General features: G+C 41.3%; 1 protein-coding gene and 1 non-coding gene across 3 annotated transcripts; both read right to left on the bottom strand.

Annotated features, from left to right (window-relative positions):
* Positions 1–12009: 12009 nt before the first annotated feature.
* trnai-uau (transfer RNA isoleucine (anticodon UAU)) lies at positions 12010–12103 on the bottom strand. The gene is made up of 2 exons: positions 12066–12103; positions 12010–12045 (listed from the first exon to the last, which is right to left on the bottom strand). It is a non-coding gene; the product is annotated as a tRNA-Ile (tRNA).
* Positions 12104–12596: 493 nt separating this feature from the next.
* On the bottom strand, positions 12597–17197 carry LOC110487181 (uncharacterized). 2 transcript variants are annotated; one of them, XM_090194706.1, is made up of 2 exons: positions 16642–17197; positions 12597–14302 (listed from the first exon to the last, which is right to left on the bottom strand). In XM_090194706.1, exons 1-2 carry the CDS (start codon positions 17030–17032, stop codon positions 13566–13568), a joined length of 1128 nt encoding a protein of 375 aa, XP_090050832.1. In that variant the 5' UTR covers positions 17033–17197; the 3' UTR covers positions 12597–13565. The 2 variants fall into 2 exon arrangements, with proteins under 2 accessions (XP_090050832.1, XP_090050831.1); XM_090194705.1 differs by having other exon boundaries at positions 12597–14287; positions 16626–16957.
* Positions 17198–17311: the final 114 nt, after the last annotated feature.

Here is a 17311-nt window from a genome sequence, read left to right on the forward strand (position 1 = left end):
GGGCTCTATAACATCTCTATCAATTTGTTTTAACCTAATTCCATTTTCTCCATTTAGGTTTCCGACCTGTCACTGTTTGTCTGGTTTTCACTCTGTTAATACAATAACAACAACATTGGACGTTCTAAGTCCACAACTTAAACCAGGAGAACACTTTTGAAGTCTGAGAAAAATCTAAGACATTTTCATTTTTATGTGTAGATACCCTTTAATTCAAGTGGCACCAGCAAGAGCCTTGCTTGGTTAGTGGTGTCTCTGTAGCACACATGTGAGACATATCTGTCCATGTTACCTTTTGCAATGTGGGCACTGCTTCATGTCGCAACACCAACACCTAAATATCCCATATGCCACTGGGTGAGAAGTTTTCCTTGATTTTTTGGCACCATTATGTGAGGTGTTATTATGTGTTTTTAATTTATTTTTTCCAAACTGCGTTACCCACTCCCGTCAGCAGATGGCGATATGAGTATTTCAGGTGATGCTTCTTACGTGACGTGACGTACAATCTAGTGGACAGAACTGGAGGCTTCTCCAGTGAGCACTGACTTAAAACGGGCCCAAAATATGCATTTCTTGAACTAATGTGGGGTTTGAAAGGGGCATTCTACTGAAGTTCTACACTTGAATATGTTGTTCAGTACTCAATACATTGTTAAAGGTGCTATCCGTCATTGGTACATATATTTTTGTGACTTTTCTATTAGATTTAGTGAAATATTCGTGTAGTCCACGTTTAAAGTGCACTTCATCTAACAGGCTTTTCAGAATTCAACATTGGTGCATCATTTCTACTTAAATTGTCAAAGGGACGCAAAAGGCACCCTTTTCATGGAAAGACCCTTTTTACATTTGCAACACAAACAATATTTTAGGAAATCATGAGGAAAGGGGCCATTATAGGCACTTTTTTTATACATATTCATGCCTCTTGTAAGACTCTATGATTGCAGTAGATGGTCATACGTTTACCACACAGGAGAGACACATGACTATTGTGGATCCTCTGGGAAGCCTCAACAACATGGTGATGCTGACGAGGCAGAGGAGAGTCTCTCCAGATCTGAACACCAGACGGTACAGCTTTGGTCTGGTCTAGCATACAGCTTTGGTCTGGTCTAGCATACAGCTTGCTCTATTGTGCTCTGGGCTGGGTTTCTGTAAAGCACTTTATGTCAACAGTGACATTAGCATCCATAATGATATGTGTCTGTGTCCCCTCTTTATGGTTACCAGGACAACGCTAGCCGTTTGGTACAGCTTTTTAAAATGTATTTATTTTTATTTCACCTTTATTTAACCAGGTAGGCCAGTTGAGAACACCTTTATTTAACCAGGTAGGCCAGTTGAGAACAAGTTCTCATTTGCAACTGCAACCTGGCCAAGATAAAGCACAGCAATGTGACACATACAACAACACAGAGTTACACATGGAATAAACAAAACATACAGTCAATAATACAGTAGAACAAAAGAAAACAAAAAGTCTATATACAGTGAGTGCAAATGAGGTAAGTTAAGGAAATAAATAGGCCATGGTGGTGAATTAATTACAATATAGCAATTAAACACTGGAATGGTAGATCGGCAGAAGATGAACGTGCAAGTAGAGATGCTGGGGTGCAAAGGAGCAAAATAAATATATACCAGTATGGGGATGAGGTAGGTAGATAGATGGGCTGTTTACAGATGGGCTATGTACAAGTGCAGTGATCTGTAAGCTGCTCTGACAGCTGGTGCTTAAAGCTAGTGAGGGAGATGTGAGTCTCCAGCTTCAGAGATTTTTGCACTTCGTTCCGGTCAAGGGCAGCAGAGAACTGGAAGGAAAGTAGACCAAAGGAGGAATTGGCTTTGGGGGTGACCAGTGAGATATACCTGCTGGAGCACCTGCTACGAGTGGGTGCTGCTCTGGTGACTAGTGAGCTGAGATAAGACGGGGCTTTACCTAGCAGAGACTTGTAGATAACCTGTAGCCAGTGGATTTGGCGATGAGTATGAAGCGAGGGCCAGCCAACGAGAGTGTACAGGTCGCAATGGTGGGTAGTGTATGGGGCTTTGGTGACAAAACGGATGGCACTGTGATAGACTGCATCCAGTTTGTTGAGCATCGATGGGGGCATTCGATGCTAATGCAGAACGCCACAGGATGTTTTTGTGCTGGTCAAGGGCAGACAGGTCTGGTGTGAACCAAGGACTATATTCCTAGTTCAATATTTTTTGAGAGGGGCATGCTAAGATGGTGAGGAAGGCACTTTTAAAGAATAGCCAGGCATTATCTACTGACGAGATGAGGTCAATGTCATTCCAGGAATGAGGCTCAGTAGTGTGTGTGGCCTCCACGTGCCTGTATGACCTCCCTACAACGCCTGGGCATGCTCCTGGTGAGGTGGCGCATGGTCTCCTGAGGGATCTCCTCCCAGACCTGGACTAAAGCATCCGCCAACTCCTGGGCAGTCTGTGGTGCAACGTGGAGTGAGACATGATGTCCTAGATGTGCTCAATTGGGTTCAGGTCTAGTCACCACCTGCAGAACCACTCCTTTATTGGGGGTGTCTTGCTAATTGCATATAATTTCCACCTGTTGTCTAGTCCATTTGCACAGCAGCATGTGAAATGTATTGTCAATCAGTGTTGCTTCCTAAGTGGACAGTTTGATTTCACAGAAGTGTGATTGACTTGGAGTTACATTGTGTTGTTTAAGTGTTCCCTTTATTTTTTTGAGCAGTGTAGTATCGAGGGCACAGCTGGGGGCAGAGGGAGGTCTATAGCAAGCGGCAACAGTGAGAGACTTGTTTCTGGATGCATTTTTAGAAGTAGAAGCTCAAATCGTTTGGGTACAGACTTAGCCTGCAGAGTTCTGTATTACTTTCTATCTTTGCATTAGATTGCAACACCGCCCCCTTTGGCAGTTCTATCTTGGCGGAAAATGTTATAGTTAGCGATGGAGATTTCAGGGTTTTTGGTGGTTTTCCTAAGCCAGGATTCAGACACGGCTAAGACATCTGGGTTGGCAGAGTGTGCTAAAGCAGTGAGTAAAACAAACTTAGGGAGTCGGCTTCTACTGTTAACATGCATGAAACCAAGGCTTTTACGTTTACAGAAGTCAACAAATGAGAGCACCTGGGGAGTGGGAGTGGAGCTAGGCACTGCATGACCTGGATTAACCTCCACATCACCAGAGGAACAGAGGAGAAGTAGGATAAGGGTACGGCTGAAGACTATACGAACTGGCCGCCTAGCACGTTCAGAACAGAGAGTAAAAGGAGCAGGTTTCTGGGCACAATAGTATAGATTCAAGGCATAGTGTACAGACAAAGGTAAGGATGTGAGTACATTGGAGGTAAACCTAGGCATTGAGTAATGAAGAGAGAGATATAGTCTCTAGAGATGTTTAAACCAGGTGATGTCATCTCATATGTAGGAGGTGGAACAACATGGTTGGTTAAGGCATATTGAGCAGGGCTAGAGGCTCTACAGTGAAATAAGACAGTAATCACTAACCAGGACAGTAATGGACGAGGCATATTGATTTTAGAGAGAGGCATGCGTAGCCAAGTGAACATATGGGTCCAGTGAGTGGTTGGGCTGGCTGGGGACACAGCGATTCAGACAGTTAGCAGGCTAACAAGCTAACAGTTAGTAGGCCGGAGCTAAACAAGCTAGCAGCTAGTAGACCAGGGCAAGCTAGCAGTTAGCAAGGGCTAGCAGTTAGCAGGCCGGGCAGGCAAGCTAGCAGTTAGCAGACCTGGTTAGCAAGCAAGCAGTTAGCAAGGGCTAGCAGTTAGAAGACCTGCTTAGCAAGCAAGCAGTTAGCAAGGGCTAGCAGTTAGCAGACCGGGCAGGCAAGCTAGCAGTTAGCAGACCAGGGCCCGGCAGTTTAGCAGTTAGCAGACCGGGTTAGCAAGCAAGCAGATAGCAGGGGCTAGAAAGTTAGCCTTGGGGGGGTAAGTCTGTTTTTGCCTCTTCGTGCGGTGACGTCGATAGACCAGCTTGGTCTGGTCTAGCATACAGCTTGCTCTATCGGGCTGGATTTCTGTAAGGCACTTTATGACAACAGTGACATCAGCATCCATAATGATATGTGTCTGTGTCCCCTCTTTATGGTTACCAGGACAATGCTAGCCCTTCCGCCCTCCCGGAGTCCCCATGTCGTGTCTCTCCCGGTAGCACGTTACTGCTGGGTATGAAGAGGTTGTCTGTGCTGCTGGTGGACTGCAGGAAAACAACGGGGCTGAGTGGAACTGTGAGAGGAGGAGAAGAGAAGAAAGGATCAGATTTGACTCATCAAAGTAAGTAGTTTAGTTTGAACAAATACAATAGATCTGCCCACTGGTATCTGTTACCAGGACAACCAGCAGAGTTCTGTTAGTTGACAGGAAGGTGGACTGGTATCTGTTACCAGGACAACCAGCAGAGTTCTGTTAGTTGATATGAAGATGGACTGGTATCTGTTACCAGGACAACCAGCAGAGTTCTGTTAGTTGACAGGAAGGTGGACTGGTATCTGTTACCAGGACAACCAGCAGAGTTCTGTTAGTTGACAGGAAGGTGGACTGGTATCTGTTACCAGGACAACCAGCAGAGTTCTGTTAGTTGACAGGAAGGTGGACTGGTATCTGTTACCAGGACAACCAGCAGAGTTCTGTTAGTTGACAGGAAGGTGGACTGGTATCTCTTACCAGGACAACCAGCAGAGTTCTGTTAGTTGATATGAAGATGGACTGGTATCTGTTACCAGGACAACCAGCAGAGTTCTGTTAGTTGACAGGAAGGTGGACTGGTATCTGTTACCAGGACAACCAGCAGAGTTCTGTTAGTTGACAGGAAGGTGGACTGGTATCTGTTACCAGGACAACCAGCAGAGTTCTGTTAGTTGACAGGAAGATAGACTGGTGGATATGGATGTTATGAATATCATAACACTGAAAAAGGATTCTGCCAATGAAAAGAGAGAAACCAATAGACCATATAAAACCTTGATGAAAGTTAGCTTTAGAGAGAAAGTTGCAAGATATAAGGTGCTTGTTTTACAAAAACATTCCATAAAACATTATGGATGTTACATTGCCTGTCCCAGTCAACCCCCCTATCTTTACAAGACTGTAGAACAGGCAAACTAAACTCAAAACACTGTTAATTAATTAACTAATACTGGAGGAAAGCTGTGATCAGGCTGCCCACTCAAGAGAAAGCTTCAAACTGTAACCAGTGCTGGCAACCCTGTTCAGGTTATCAATCAACCTACCAGGGTAGTGACAAACAGTAGAGGAATGAAATCATCAACATGGTTTGATCATATCTTTACTAATGCTGCAGAAATGGGTTTTAAAGCAGCATCCAGATCCATCAGATGTAGTGATCACAATATAGGAGCCATGTCTAGGAAAACCACAGTTCCAAAGGCTGGGACTAATATTGTGTATAAGAGGTCATACATTTTTTTGTAGTGATTCCTATGTTATTGATGTAAATAATATTTGTTGGTCCGTGGTTTGTAATGAGGAGCAACCAGACACTGCCCTTGACACATTTGAAACTGCTTATCCCAGTTACTAATAAGCATGAGCCCATTAAGAAAATGACTGTAAAAACTGTTAAATCCACGTGGATTGATGAGGAATTTAAAAAATGGTATGATGAAGAGGGAGGCAAAAGAGATGGTATATAGGTCTGGCTGTATAACTGATTGGCAAACCTATTGCAAATTGAGACATCATTTGACTAAACTGAAGAAGAAGAAAGTACACTATGATTCAAAGATAAATGACATGAAGAATGATTGTAAAAATCTTTGGAGCATCTTCAATGACATTTTGGGCAAAAAAATCCACAATGACAAGTCACTGGTGTCTGACAACGTGGATGGAAAATTGAGGATAATAGCGGGCGATATTGCCATTCCTATTTGCCTTGTCTTTATTTTAAGCCTACTAGAAAGTGTGTTCCCTCAGGCCTGGAGGGAAGCTAAAGTCATTCCACTACCCAAGAATAGTAAAGCTCACTTTACTGGCTTAAATAGCTGACCAATCAGCCTGTTACCAACCCTTACAATTTTTGGAAAAAATAGTTTGTCCAGATACAATGCTATTTTACAGTAAACAAATGGATACTTTCAGCTTATAGGGAAGGACATTCAATAAGCACAGCACTTACAAATGACTGATTGGCTGAGAGAAATTGATGATAAAAATATTGTTGGGGCTGTTTTGTTAGACTCAGTGCTGCTTTTGACATTATTGATCGTAGTCTGTTGCTGACAAAAACGTACGGCTTTACACCCCCTGCTATATTGTGGATAAAGAGTTTTTCTTTTAAAATGTAACCTTTATTTAACTAGGCAAGTCAGTTAAGTTCAATGACGGTCTAGGACTGCCTTGTTCGGGGGCAGAACGACAGAGTTTTACCTTGTCAGCTCAGGGATTCGATCCAGCAATCTTTCGGTTACTGGCCTACCGCTCTAACCGCTAGGTTACCTGCCGCCCCAGAGCTACCTGTCTAACGGAACACAAAGAGTGTTCTTTAATGGAAGCCTGTACAACAACATCAAGGTAGAATCAGGAATTCCCCAGGGCAGCTGTTTGGCACCTACTTTTTTTCAATCTTTACCAACAACATGCCAGTGACATTTGAGTAAAGCCAGTGTGTCTATGTATGCGGATGACTCAACACTGTACACGTCAGCTACTACAGCGACTGAAATGACTGCAACACTTAACATAGAGCTGCAGTTAGTTTCAGAATGGGTGGCAAGGAATAAGTTAGTCCTAAATATTTCTGATTACCTTAAGTTACATGGCCTACTACGCTAATTCTGTAGCGGTATTGTTAGAGGGGGGTAAATAAATATTTTGTATGGGCGCCAGGCAGGTATTAACCCTAGTTATTAAAGTTAGTTATTACCTATTATAACATTATTATTATTATTATTAAATATTATTAAAACCGAAAGGATGAGAGTAGAATAGATAGAGTAGCGCTTCCAGACACATTCTAAACATGATGGAGTCTTAAAGGAGGACTGTAGCATCTAATGATGAAACATTATGGAGTCTTAAAGGAGGACTGTAGCATCTAATGATGAAGCATTATGGAGTCTGAAAGGAGGACTGTAGCATCTAATGATGAAACATTATGGAGTCTTAAAGGAGGACTGTAGCATCTAATGATGAAGCATTATGTAGTCTGAAAGGAGGACTGTAACATCTAATGATGACACATTATGGAGTCTTAATTACTATGGAGTCTGATGCTTTAAAGGAGAAGTTTACCCAACATCCAGGAACTCCTAAGTGATTCCATACATTGAAACTAGTCCAGTGGATTGTTTTCCGTCTCCCACTCTCTCTCCCTGTAGTGCTGTACTGAAACAGCTGCTCTCCCTCTCTCTCCCTGTAGTGCTGTACTGAAACAGCTGCAAGACGTGTCTCGTGACGTTGCTGGATGCGGGCCTCGCTCTGCTGCTTTGCCAGTTAATTTGTTATTTTATTACAGCTATGGCCTTTGTCTTTCACCTGGAGTTGTTTGTTTATGTCTGAGAATAAAAAACACTTTTCAACATAAAACATATACAAAATAAACTCAGCAAAAAAAATGTACGGATCTTTTTCAGGACCCTGTCTTTCAAAGATTATTCGTAAAAAAAAATCAAAATAACATCGCAGATCTTCATTGCAAAGGGTTTAAAAACTGTTTCCCATGCATGAACACGCACCTGTGGAACGGTCGAACCTCTTGGATCTACCCATCCCGGACCCGGGAGAATTGTCATCAACTGACACTAAGTAGCATAACGCAACGGGCAAAAAACCTATAAATAAAATAAATCTTACTGGAAAATATTCATATTCATGAAATCACAAGTGAAATATATTCAAACACAGCTTAGCCTTTTGTTAATCACCCTGTCATCTCAGATTTTGAAAATATGCTTTACAGCCAAAGCAAGACAAGCATTTGTGTAAGTTTATTGATAGCCTAGCATCGCATTATGTCCAGCTAGCAGCAGGCAACCTGGTCACGAAAATCAGCAAAGCAATCAAATTAAATCGTTTACCTTTGATGAGCTTTGGATGTTTTCACTCACGAGACTCCCAGTTAGATAGCGAATGTTCCTTTTTTCTAGAAAAATTATTTTTGTAGCCAAAAATAGCTCCGTTAGTTCTTCACGTTTGGCTGAGAAAACGACCGGAAATTGCGGTCACGACAACGCCGAAAAATATTCCAAATTAGCTCCATAATATGGACAGAAACATGGCAAACGTTGTTTATAATCAATCCTCAAACATCAATATTTTGGGTCCATGGCCAGGAATCTCCCCAGACCTTAATCCCATTGAGAACTTGTGGTCAATCCTCAAGAGGCAGGTGGACAAACAAAAACCCACAAATTCTGACAAACTCCAAGCATTGATTATGCAAGAATGGGCTGCCATTAGTCAGGATGTGGCCCAGAAGTTAATTGACAGCATGCCAGGGCAGATTGTAGAGGTCTTGAAAAAGAAGGGTCAACACTGCAAATATTGAATCTTTGCATCAACTTCATGTCATTGTCAATAAAAGCCTTTGACACTTATGAAATGCTTGTAATTATACTTCAGCATTCCATAGTAACATCTGACAAAAATATCTAAAGACACAGAAGCAGAAAAACGTATTGGAAATTAATATTTGTGTCATTCTCAAAACTTTTGGCCATGACTGTAGGTCGCATTCTGTATCATACAGCTATGAAAGTTATATATTTAGAACCACCTGCTCGATTGGAATCCAGCGACGTCTGTGTCTTGAGTGTTCTAGAACTGTTTCGTTTTTTGTGTTCTGACTTGTAAAACAGGATGAATAAATAAGTATTGTAAACATAGCAGTAATTACCAGGAAACTCTACAATATTTGTTTTAAAATCACACCAAGCTTGTTAAATCTGGCCTGAGGTTATTGAGGGATCTGATTAGGATTTACCCTCGTAGCAAGGCCGTTTTATCATGTGGATGTTTCATTCAGGTCTCTATTTTAAAAAACACTCTCTTTGGCAGGAGAAAAACCAGGCTCAGAGGAACCAGAGCCAGGGACGTCCAAACCAGCAAGACGACACCAGTGTTCCCACTGTGGAAAAGGTTGTAGCCTCTTATGGGAGCTGAAACAACATGAGAGAATACACACGGGAAAAGCCTTTCCACTGCTCCCAGTGTGGAAAAAGTTTTAGCCATAAAGGAACCCTGAACAAACACGAGAGAATACACACAGGGGAGAAGCCTCACCACTGCTTCCAGTGTGGAAAGAGTTTTAACCTGTTAGGGTCTCTGAAATGACATGAGAGATTACACACAGGGCAGAAGCCTTATCACTGTTCCCAATGTGGAAAGGGTTGTAACCTCTTATGGGAGCTGAAACAACATGAGAGAACACACACAGGGGAGAAGCCTTACCACTGCTCGCAGTGTGGAAAGAGTTTTAACCAGAAAGGACACATGAAAGCCCATGAGAGAATACACACAGGGGAGAAGCCTTACCACTGCTCCCAGTGTGGAAAGAGTTTTAGCCGGTTAAGGAACCTGAAAGTTCATGAGATAATACACACAGGGGAGAAGCCTTACCACTCCTCACAGGGTGCAAAGCTTTTGCCCATTGAGGAAGCATGAAAGAACACATGAGACTGCACACAGAGGAGAAGGCTTACAAAAGCTCAGACTGTGGGAAAACATATTACTCTAACATATTACACTTAAATATCATTAGAGAATCTACACAGGAGAGAGAAATTACTTCTCTTAGCGTGTATATTGATATTTCACATCACATTGACTTAACATTCATCAGAGAACATACACAGTGCTCCCGTTGTCTTATATTGTTGACTGATAATGTGTTTACCTGTTTTTACCATATTAAATTGTTTCTTCCAATTATTGATAAACATGTACCTGTTAAGAAACTGACTGTTAGAACTGTTCAGGCTCCATGGATTGATGAGGAATTTAAAAACGGTATGTTTGAAAGAGTTGGGGCAAAAGGAGTGGCTAATAAGTCTGGCTACACACCTGGCTGGCTGACTTACTGCAAATTGAGAAATGATGTGACCAAACTCAACAAAAATAATAAACTTTATTATGAAGCCAAGATCGATGATATAATTTTTTTTGAAGTACCTTAAATGAAATTATGGGCAGAAAGACAAATTCAACTCTGTCTTTTATTGTACCGATTATACCAAACATTTGGAACACCTTCCTAATATGGAGTTGGACCCTCCCCTTTCTCCCTCAGAACATTCTCAGTTCGTCGGGGCATGGACTCTACAAGGTGTCGAAAGCTTTCCACAGGAATGCTGGCCCATGTTGACTCCAATACTTCCCACAATTGTGTCAAGTTGGCTGGATGTCCTTTGGGTGCAGTGCAGGCTCCTCAAAGGAGGAAGGGAAGAACCTTCGTCCTCAAGTTATTTTATTAAAAATAAAAATTGTTAAACATCTCAAAAGTTATCCTTTTTAGATAAAACTATACTAAATATAATCACGTAACCAATTAATTTATTAAAACATACTATTTTGCATCCTCCTCTAGGTACAATGACTTCAATACAAAACCTTGGAGGATTATGGTTCTCAAGGCTTCCATAGACTTACACTGTTATGATGACAACCTCCGGAGGACATCCTCCAACCCATCAGAGCTCTTGCAGCATGAACTGACATGATGTCCAACCAATGAAAGGATCAGAGAATGAATCTAGTACTGAAAGCATAAGCTACAGCTAGCTAGCACTGCAGTGCATAACATGTGGTGAGTAGTTGACTCAAAGAGAGAAAAATACAATAGTTGAACAGTTTTGAACAAATGATTTTATTCCAAAATGAAGGAGAAGCGAGAGAGAGATATTTCGTCATTTATTTTCCACTTTCAGTTTCACTTGCTTAGCTAGCAAATGCAGCTATCTAGTTTAGCCTACTCAAACACTTGGCTATAACAAAGGGATGCTAGGTTAGCTAGCTGGTTCTGTGTTTGAACTTTTGAAAGAGTATGGCCCCACACCCCCAGTTTTATTGTCCTTATGGTTGCTGTCTATGAAGCAGGAATGTCTGGGAGGGTGATTGTGTGTGTGTGTGTGTGTGTGTGTGTGTGTGTGTGTGTGTGTGTGTGTGTGTGTGTGTGTGTGTGTGTGTGTGTGTGTTAGAAACAAGGTCCCTTGGCATTGTGTCCATTTCAAGTTTTCAACAACAATTAAACAGCCATCTAAATAATGTTTCTCAGCCTAACACACTGTTGAGTTTCCTCTGCTAGGGGATATTCAATGTGCAACAGTAGTATTCTGTAACAAGCAATACGTGTTAAATATGTGTCACAATCAATCACGACAACCTCTTTATGAAAGGCCTTTACTTATGGCTAAACAGTTTTCTACCCATCTTATTAATTGATGCTGTGGGCATACCCAGGATTTACATGCCGGACGGATGATCTACCCATGGAGGGAAAATTTACAGAGCTTTGATGGAGCAGTGAAGCGTCTTTGTGATGGTGAATTGGAAACGGATAATGGTCAGGGCTAACCGGACACTTTATCTGTAAGAAATAGTTTTAAAAAAAAGTTGAATTATAACATGTGTTAAAATGTACTAAATATTTTGAATTAAATCAATGGTTTTAAAAATGTATCTCAGCTGTCTTTTCCCTCACGCCAGGGTCTGTCGCAGAGAAATGTAATGTATTTTTAAATGTTATGTTATAAACATGACTGGTTATTAAAGTTTGTAATGATGTACAACTGTAGGCCTCCAATGTTTTTACATAAAACACTCGTGATGTATGTTTAAATATGAGTCAAATTTGGTCATTCATTCTAACATGTCTTTTAAAAAAAAGTGTGTACTAAAAATGTTGGAATTAAATCAAAGGAATTTAGCTGTGCCTGCACTCTGACCTGTTATCTCAATGACATACTTATGAAATGTCCTCCTAAATGGATTGAAAAATGCTCCTTTTCTGGACAATTTCTGGCTTAAGAAAAGTGCATGCTCCTGGTGAGGCTCGAACTCACAACCTCGGCATTGCTTCGCTGCATACTGCTGTATAAGTACCACGCGCTAACCGATTGCGCCACAGGAGCCTGATACACTAATTACCAATGTTTGTGTGTGTGGGGTGTAAAAATGTTGAATTATAACATTGCCCAGGCATACACACTCAGAGCACTTTATCTCTGTAGAAGATCGTTTGAAACCAAGGTTTGCACTATCATGCATACAGCATGTCCAGATATCTGCCGACCCCCCGGGGTTAAACATTGATATTTCTAATCAGCGCCCGGTGCCCCCCACCCCGGGGTTAAACATTGATATTTCTAATCAGCGCCCGGTGCCCCCCACCCCGGGGTTAAACATTGATATTTCTAATCAGCGCCCGATGCCCCCACCCCGGTTGTAGACAAAATGTCTCGACATCCCCTCCTGTTGTTTGAATACACCGCCTTTGTTCTCTAAACCAAATATACAGGATGTTGCATACATGATATCTCCCGAAAAAAATGCCACCACGGCCCTGTAAACTCATTCCGTACAACAATTAGCACTTGGATGTAGTAAAGAAATTCTGGAGTGATGTAGATTTGTTTATAAAATGTATTATAGACCAATTTATTATACTATCCCAAAACCGAAGGTAGATTGGACAAAACCAAATGTACATTGGAAGTCGGCATAGTCTTGTTTTCAAAGTCATTTTGCTAGGTGAGATAGTCTTGTTTTCAAAGTAATTTTGCTAGGTGGGATAGTCTTGTTTTCAAAGTCATTTTGCTAGGTGGGATAGTCTTGTTTTCAAAGTCATTTTGCTAGGTGGGATAGCCCCAATGCCAAAACAGGTTTAACGTGTCCATATCAATCACCAATATGCAGGAACAGTTTGGGGATAAATTGAAAACCTAAACATAACATGTGCTATATACACAAACATCTGCCACAATAATCACATTACTTGTATTTTTAAAACAAACTCCTTATAAACTGCACAAGCACCAGAAACACTGTTGTTTTGACAAGACGCAATAAATCACTGATATCGATTAGGTGGGAAATTAGGTTGTACGTGCTGTTGAAACTGACACAACAAAAAAAAACACATGGAAATGGGAGATATCTTTTGCCTCCCTGGTTAGAGGACAACCTGCAGAAGACAGTCAGCTACATTTTGGAGGGATGCGTTTCAATTATATGTCTCCAAAATTAAACTAACAGCTCAAACACGACACGGAATCTGGGAATAATGTGTACATCACTGGTTAGAGGACAATTTGTAGAAAACAGCTAGCTACATTTTAAAGTGATGCATTTTAATTCCAGGTGGTTGCCAACGAGATAAGTGTAACGCAACACTTTTTTGGTTAAATAATACTCTTTCAATACAGAGCCTGGATTTTTCCCCTGATGAGGCTCATATCCACATGACACTTAAATCAACAGGACATCATTAAAATACTCCTACTACAATGTTAAAACATTCTACATTGTGACATCATTAAAATACTCCTACTACAATGTTAAAACATTCTACATTGTAACATCATTTCATTGATATCATGAAACAACTCCTTCATGTATTTTCTGATGTTTAATCAGAGATCTTTTATCAGAGTATCTCTTGTCACATTGACTACAGCTATGAGGTTTCTCTCCTGAGTGTGTCCGCTGGTGTTTTTTCAGACAGCTAGATGTTCCAAAACTCTTCCCACATTGACCACAGCTATAAGGTTTCTCTCCTGTGTGTCCCCTCTGGTGTGTTTTCAGGCTGCTAGATGTTCCAAAACTCTTCCCACATTGATCACAGCTATAAGGCTTCTCTCCTGTGTGTGTTCTCTGGTGTGATTTTAAATGTTTTGATGAAACAAAACTCTTTCCACAGTCAGAGCAGTGGTAAGGTCTCTCTCCTGTGTGTGTTCTCTGGTGTATGGTCAGACAGCTAGATGTAACAAAACTTTTCCCACAATGATCACAGCTATAAGGCTTCTCTCCTGTGTGTGTTCTCTGGTGTATGGTCAGGTGGCTAGAGGAAGGAAAACGTTTCCCACACTGATAACAGCTATAAGGCTTCTCTCCTGTTTGTGTTCTCTGGTGTATTTTTAGTGAATCTGATCTTAAATAACTCTTCCCACAGTCAGAGCAGCGGTAAGGTTTCTTCCCTGTGGGTTTTCGCTGGTGTTTCTTGAGGTGTTCTGATGTGAATAGACTCTTTTCTGCCTCTTCAGCTTCACAAGGTTGTTGAGGCTCCCCAGAGGATCCACAATAGTCACATCCTTCTCCTGTGTGAACAACAAAGTCAGACAGATGATTAAAGGCCCACAACAGCAGAAATCCACTGTATCTTTCAGCTAAAAGGTGATGCCCAGGATGTTGTGCAACAATTTACATCAGTAATGAATGTTTAAATGCTTTTACAAACTTAATTGACTATTGTCTTAAGACAGTCAAGTGATCAAAACTAGCCATAGTTTAGGCCTCCCGGGTGGCGCAGTGGTCTCTGGGTTCGTGCCCAGGCTCTGTCGCAGCTGGCCGTGACCGGGAGGTCCATGGGACGACGCACAATTGGCGTCGTCGGGGTTAGGGAGGGTTTGACCTGTAGGGATATCCATGTTTCTAGCGACTCTTTCGCCACACTCGTATTAACATCTGCTAACCATGTGTATGTGACAAATAAAATTTGATTTATACTTGTTTTTTAAATACTTCAACCAGTAAAAATGCTCTTTGGCTTTGCAACCAGCCTATCAATGAGTGTTAGCATTCAAGCTAATAAAAATTATTTTAAAAATAACTGCAGATTTCCCCTTTAACAACCACACATCAGTTCAACAACTGCAGATTTCCCCTTTAACAACCACACATCAGTTCAACAACTGAGTTTATGTTTTCAGAAAGTACTTACTGGTGTTAATCAGCATCAAGAATAAAGTATTTTGCAAATATCACAACCAAATATACAAGATATTACCTTAGCGACTGTTTCAAGTAATAATCAAAACAAAAACAACAGTTGCCTATGACAACCACAAAAATATATATATATATATTCAGAACTAATAACCACACTGTCAATCAAGTGAACACCGCTCGTCTCATTGGTGAGTAATGGTGGTTGACCTTCGTGGTATAATTGGTGAGTCATGGTGGTTGACCTTCGTGGTATAATTGGTGAGTAATGGTGGTTGACCTTCGTGGTATAATTGGTGAGTAATGGTGGTTGACCTTCGTGGGATAATTGGTGAGTAATGGTGGTTGACCTTCGTGGGATAATTGGTTAGTAATGGTGGTTGACCTTCGTGGTATAATTGGTGAGTAATGGTGGTTGACCTTCGTGGGATAATTGGTGAGTAATGGTGGTTGACCTTCGTGGGATAATTGGTGAGTAATGGTGGTTGACCTTCGTGGTATAATTGGTGAGTAATGGTGGTTGACCTTCGTGGTATAATTGGTGAGTCATGGTGGTTGACCTTCGTGGTATAATTGGTGAGTCATGGTGGTTGACCTTCGTGGTATAATTGGTGAGTAATGGTGGTTGACCTTCGTGGTATAATTGGTGAGTAATGGTGGTTGACCTTCGTGGGATAATTGGTGAGTAATGGTGGTTGACCTTCGTGGGATAATTGGTGAGTAATGGTGGTTGACCTTCGTGGTATAATTGGTGAGTAATGGTGGTTGACCTTCATGGTATAATTGGTGAGTAATGGTGGTTGACCTTTGTGGTATAATTTGTGAGTAATGGTGGTTGACCTTTGTGGTATAATTGACATGTTGCGTAGCCAATATGTAATGTAGAATGATGAAACAAGTTTGGTTGTCTTCTAGAGTGTCTGGGGGATTGCACAGAAACCAAACTTGACCCGGGTTAAACAACGTTTTGCCAATTTAGATTTCATAAATTGTTTTGTTGCAAGTTGAAAGAGTCTGGAATTAATGCAAAACACTGGATATAAAAACCAATTTTATCAAACAAAAGTACGCTACATTTTTATCTCTGGGACCCTCGGGATGACAAATCAGAGCAGCAACTGTCCAGACTATGGGACAGAGTTTCCTGTAGAAGTTCAAAAACAAAGATGTCACTCTGCCCCCCCCCCCCCCCCCCCCCCCCCAAAAAGCCACAATCAAATCAACCAACCAATCTGCAGCTCAAACAATAAAGCGTCATTCCGCCACTTCATAAACGTTTATGATGTAACAATGATGTGATGATGTAGTTCCACATTCCACCACTGTTTTGGTAATAAGATGATGATGGGTGGGGCTGGAGAAATGTACCTACTCTAAAATTCCATCCACGATATCAACATTCTAGTTTTAACCACGTTTTCAGGCTACACAGTGTTGGTTTACACCACAAACCCTTGACGTGCCTTATCTATATAAACTGGTTACCAACATAATTAGAACAGTAAAAAGTTGTCATACTCCTGGTATACGGTCTGATATACCATGGCTGTCAGCCAATCTGCATTCAGGGCGGGAACCACACAGTTTATAATCTTCAAGAATCAATGGCTATAAATACATAATTTAAAAGCAACTGTAGATTTCCCTTTTTAAAACCACACATCAGTTCAACTGCAGAGTTTAAGCCTCTGTTTTTAAGACAGTACTTACTAGTGTTTATCAGGCCCCCGGTTTCCCAAAAGCATTTCACGGCTAACTTCATCTGTAGAACCATGCCTAGACGCCTTAAGATGACTTTGGGAAACGGGGCCCAGATATCCAGTTTCCTCCTCCTCCTTTTTCGATGTAACAGTCATCTCCCCCTCCTCCTCTTTCACTCCAAAAATGGCATCCTCCTCTTCTTTTACTGTAACATCCTCCTCCTCTTTCACTCTGAACGCGTCTTCTTCTTCTTTCACTGAAACGTCTTTCTCTTCTTTCACTATAACAGCTTCACCCTCTACTTCTCTTTTTACTGTAACAGCCTCCTCTTCCTCCTCCTCTCTGACGAGAACTTCTTTCTCCGTCCAGCAGACCTCCTCTTCTTTAGCAGGAGGAGAGTAGCTTAGTGAACACATGGTCGGAGATGTTAGCTAGCTAGGCTAATGCTAACTTAACCAGCCCGCTAGCTAACTAATAACAACAACACCGCAAATATGACATTAAAGTGGATAACTAGCTAGGCGACAGAAGTGTGTTTAAAAAACTGTGTCTAATATACATAAAAGCGTCTAAAGATCTTTACTGGTTCGTCTATTTTGTCTAGCAAGCTATCTGACTAACTGTTGCTGCTGTTGAAAGTTGAATTTGTCTTTCTGCCCATAATTTCATTTAAAGTACTTCAAAAAAAATTATAT

This window comes from Oncorhynchus mykiss, chromosome 13 (genome assembly GCF_057628025.1).
Source record: "Oncorhynchus mykiss isolate SJ-2025 chromosome 13, ASM5762802v1, whole genome shotgun sequence".
Classification (NCBI taxonomy): Eukaryota; Metazoa; Chordata; class Actinopteri; order Salmoniformes; family Salmonidae; genus Oncorhynchus; species Oncorhynchus mykiss.

What these genes read in the sequence shown, in the direction of transcription:
- LOC110487181 (XM_090194706.1), bottom strand. Translation starts at nt 17,032, where the DNA reads ATGTGTTCACTAAGCTACTCTCCTCCTGCTAAAGAAGAGGAGGTCTGC. An exon ending in AATGCTTTTGGGAAACCGGG is followed by an intron (nt 14,303 to 16,641) that starts GGCCTGATAAAC and finishes ATCTGTCTGACT; the next exon opens with TTGTTGTTCACACAGGAGAA.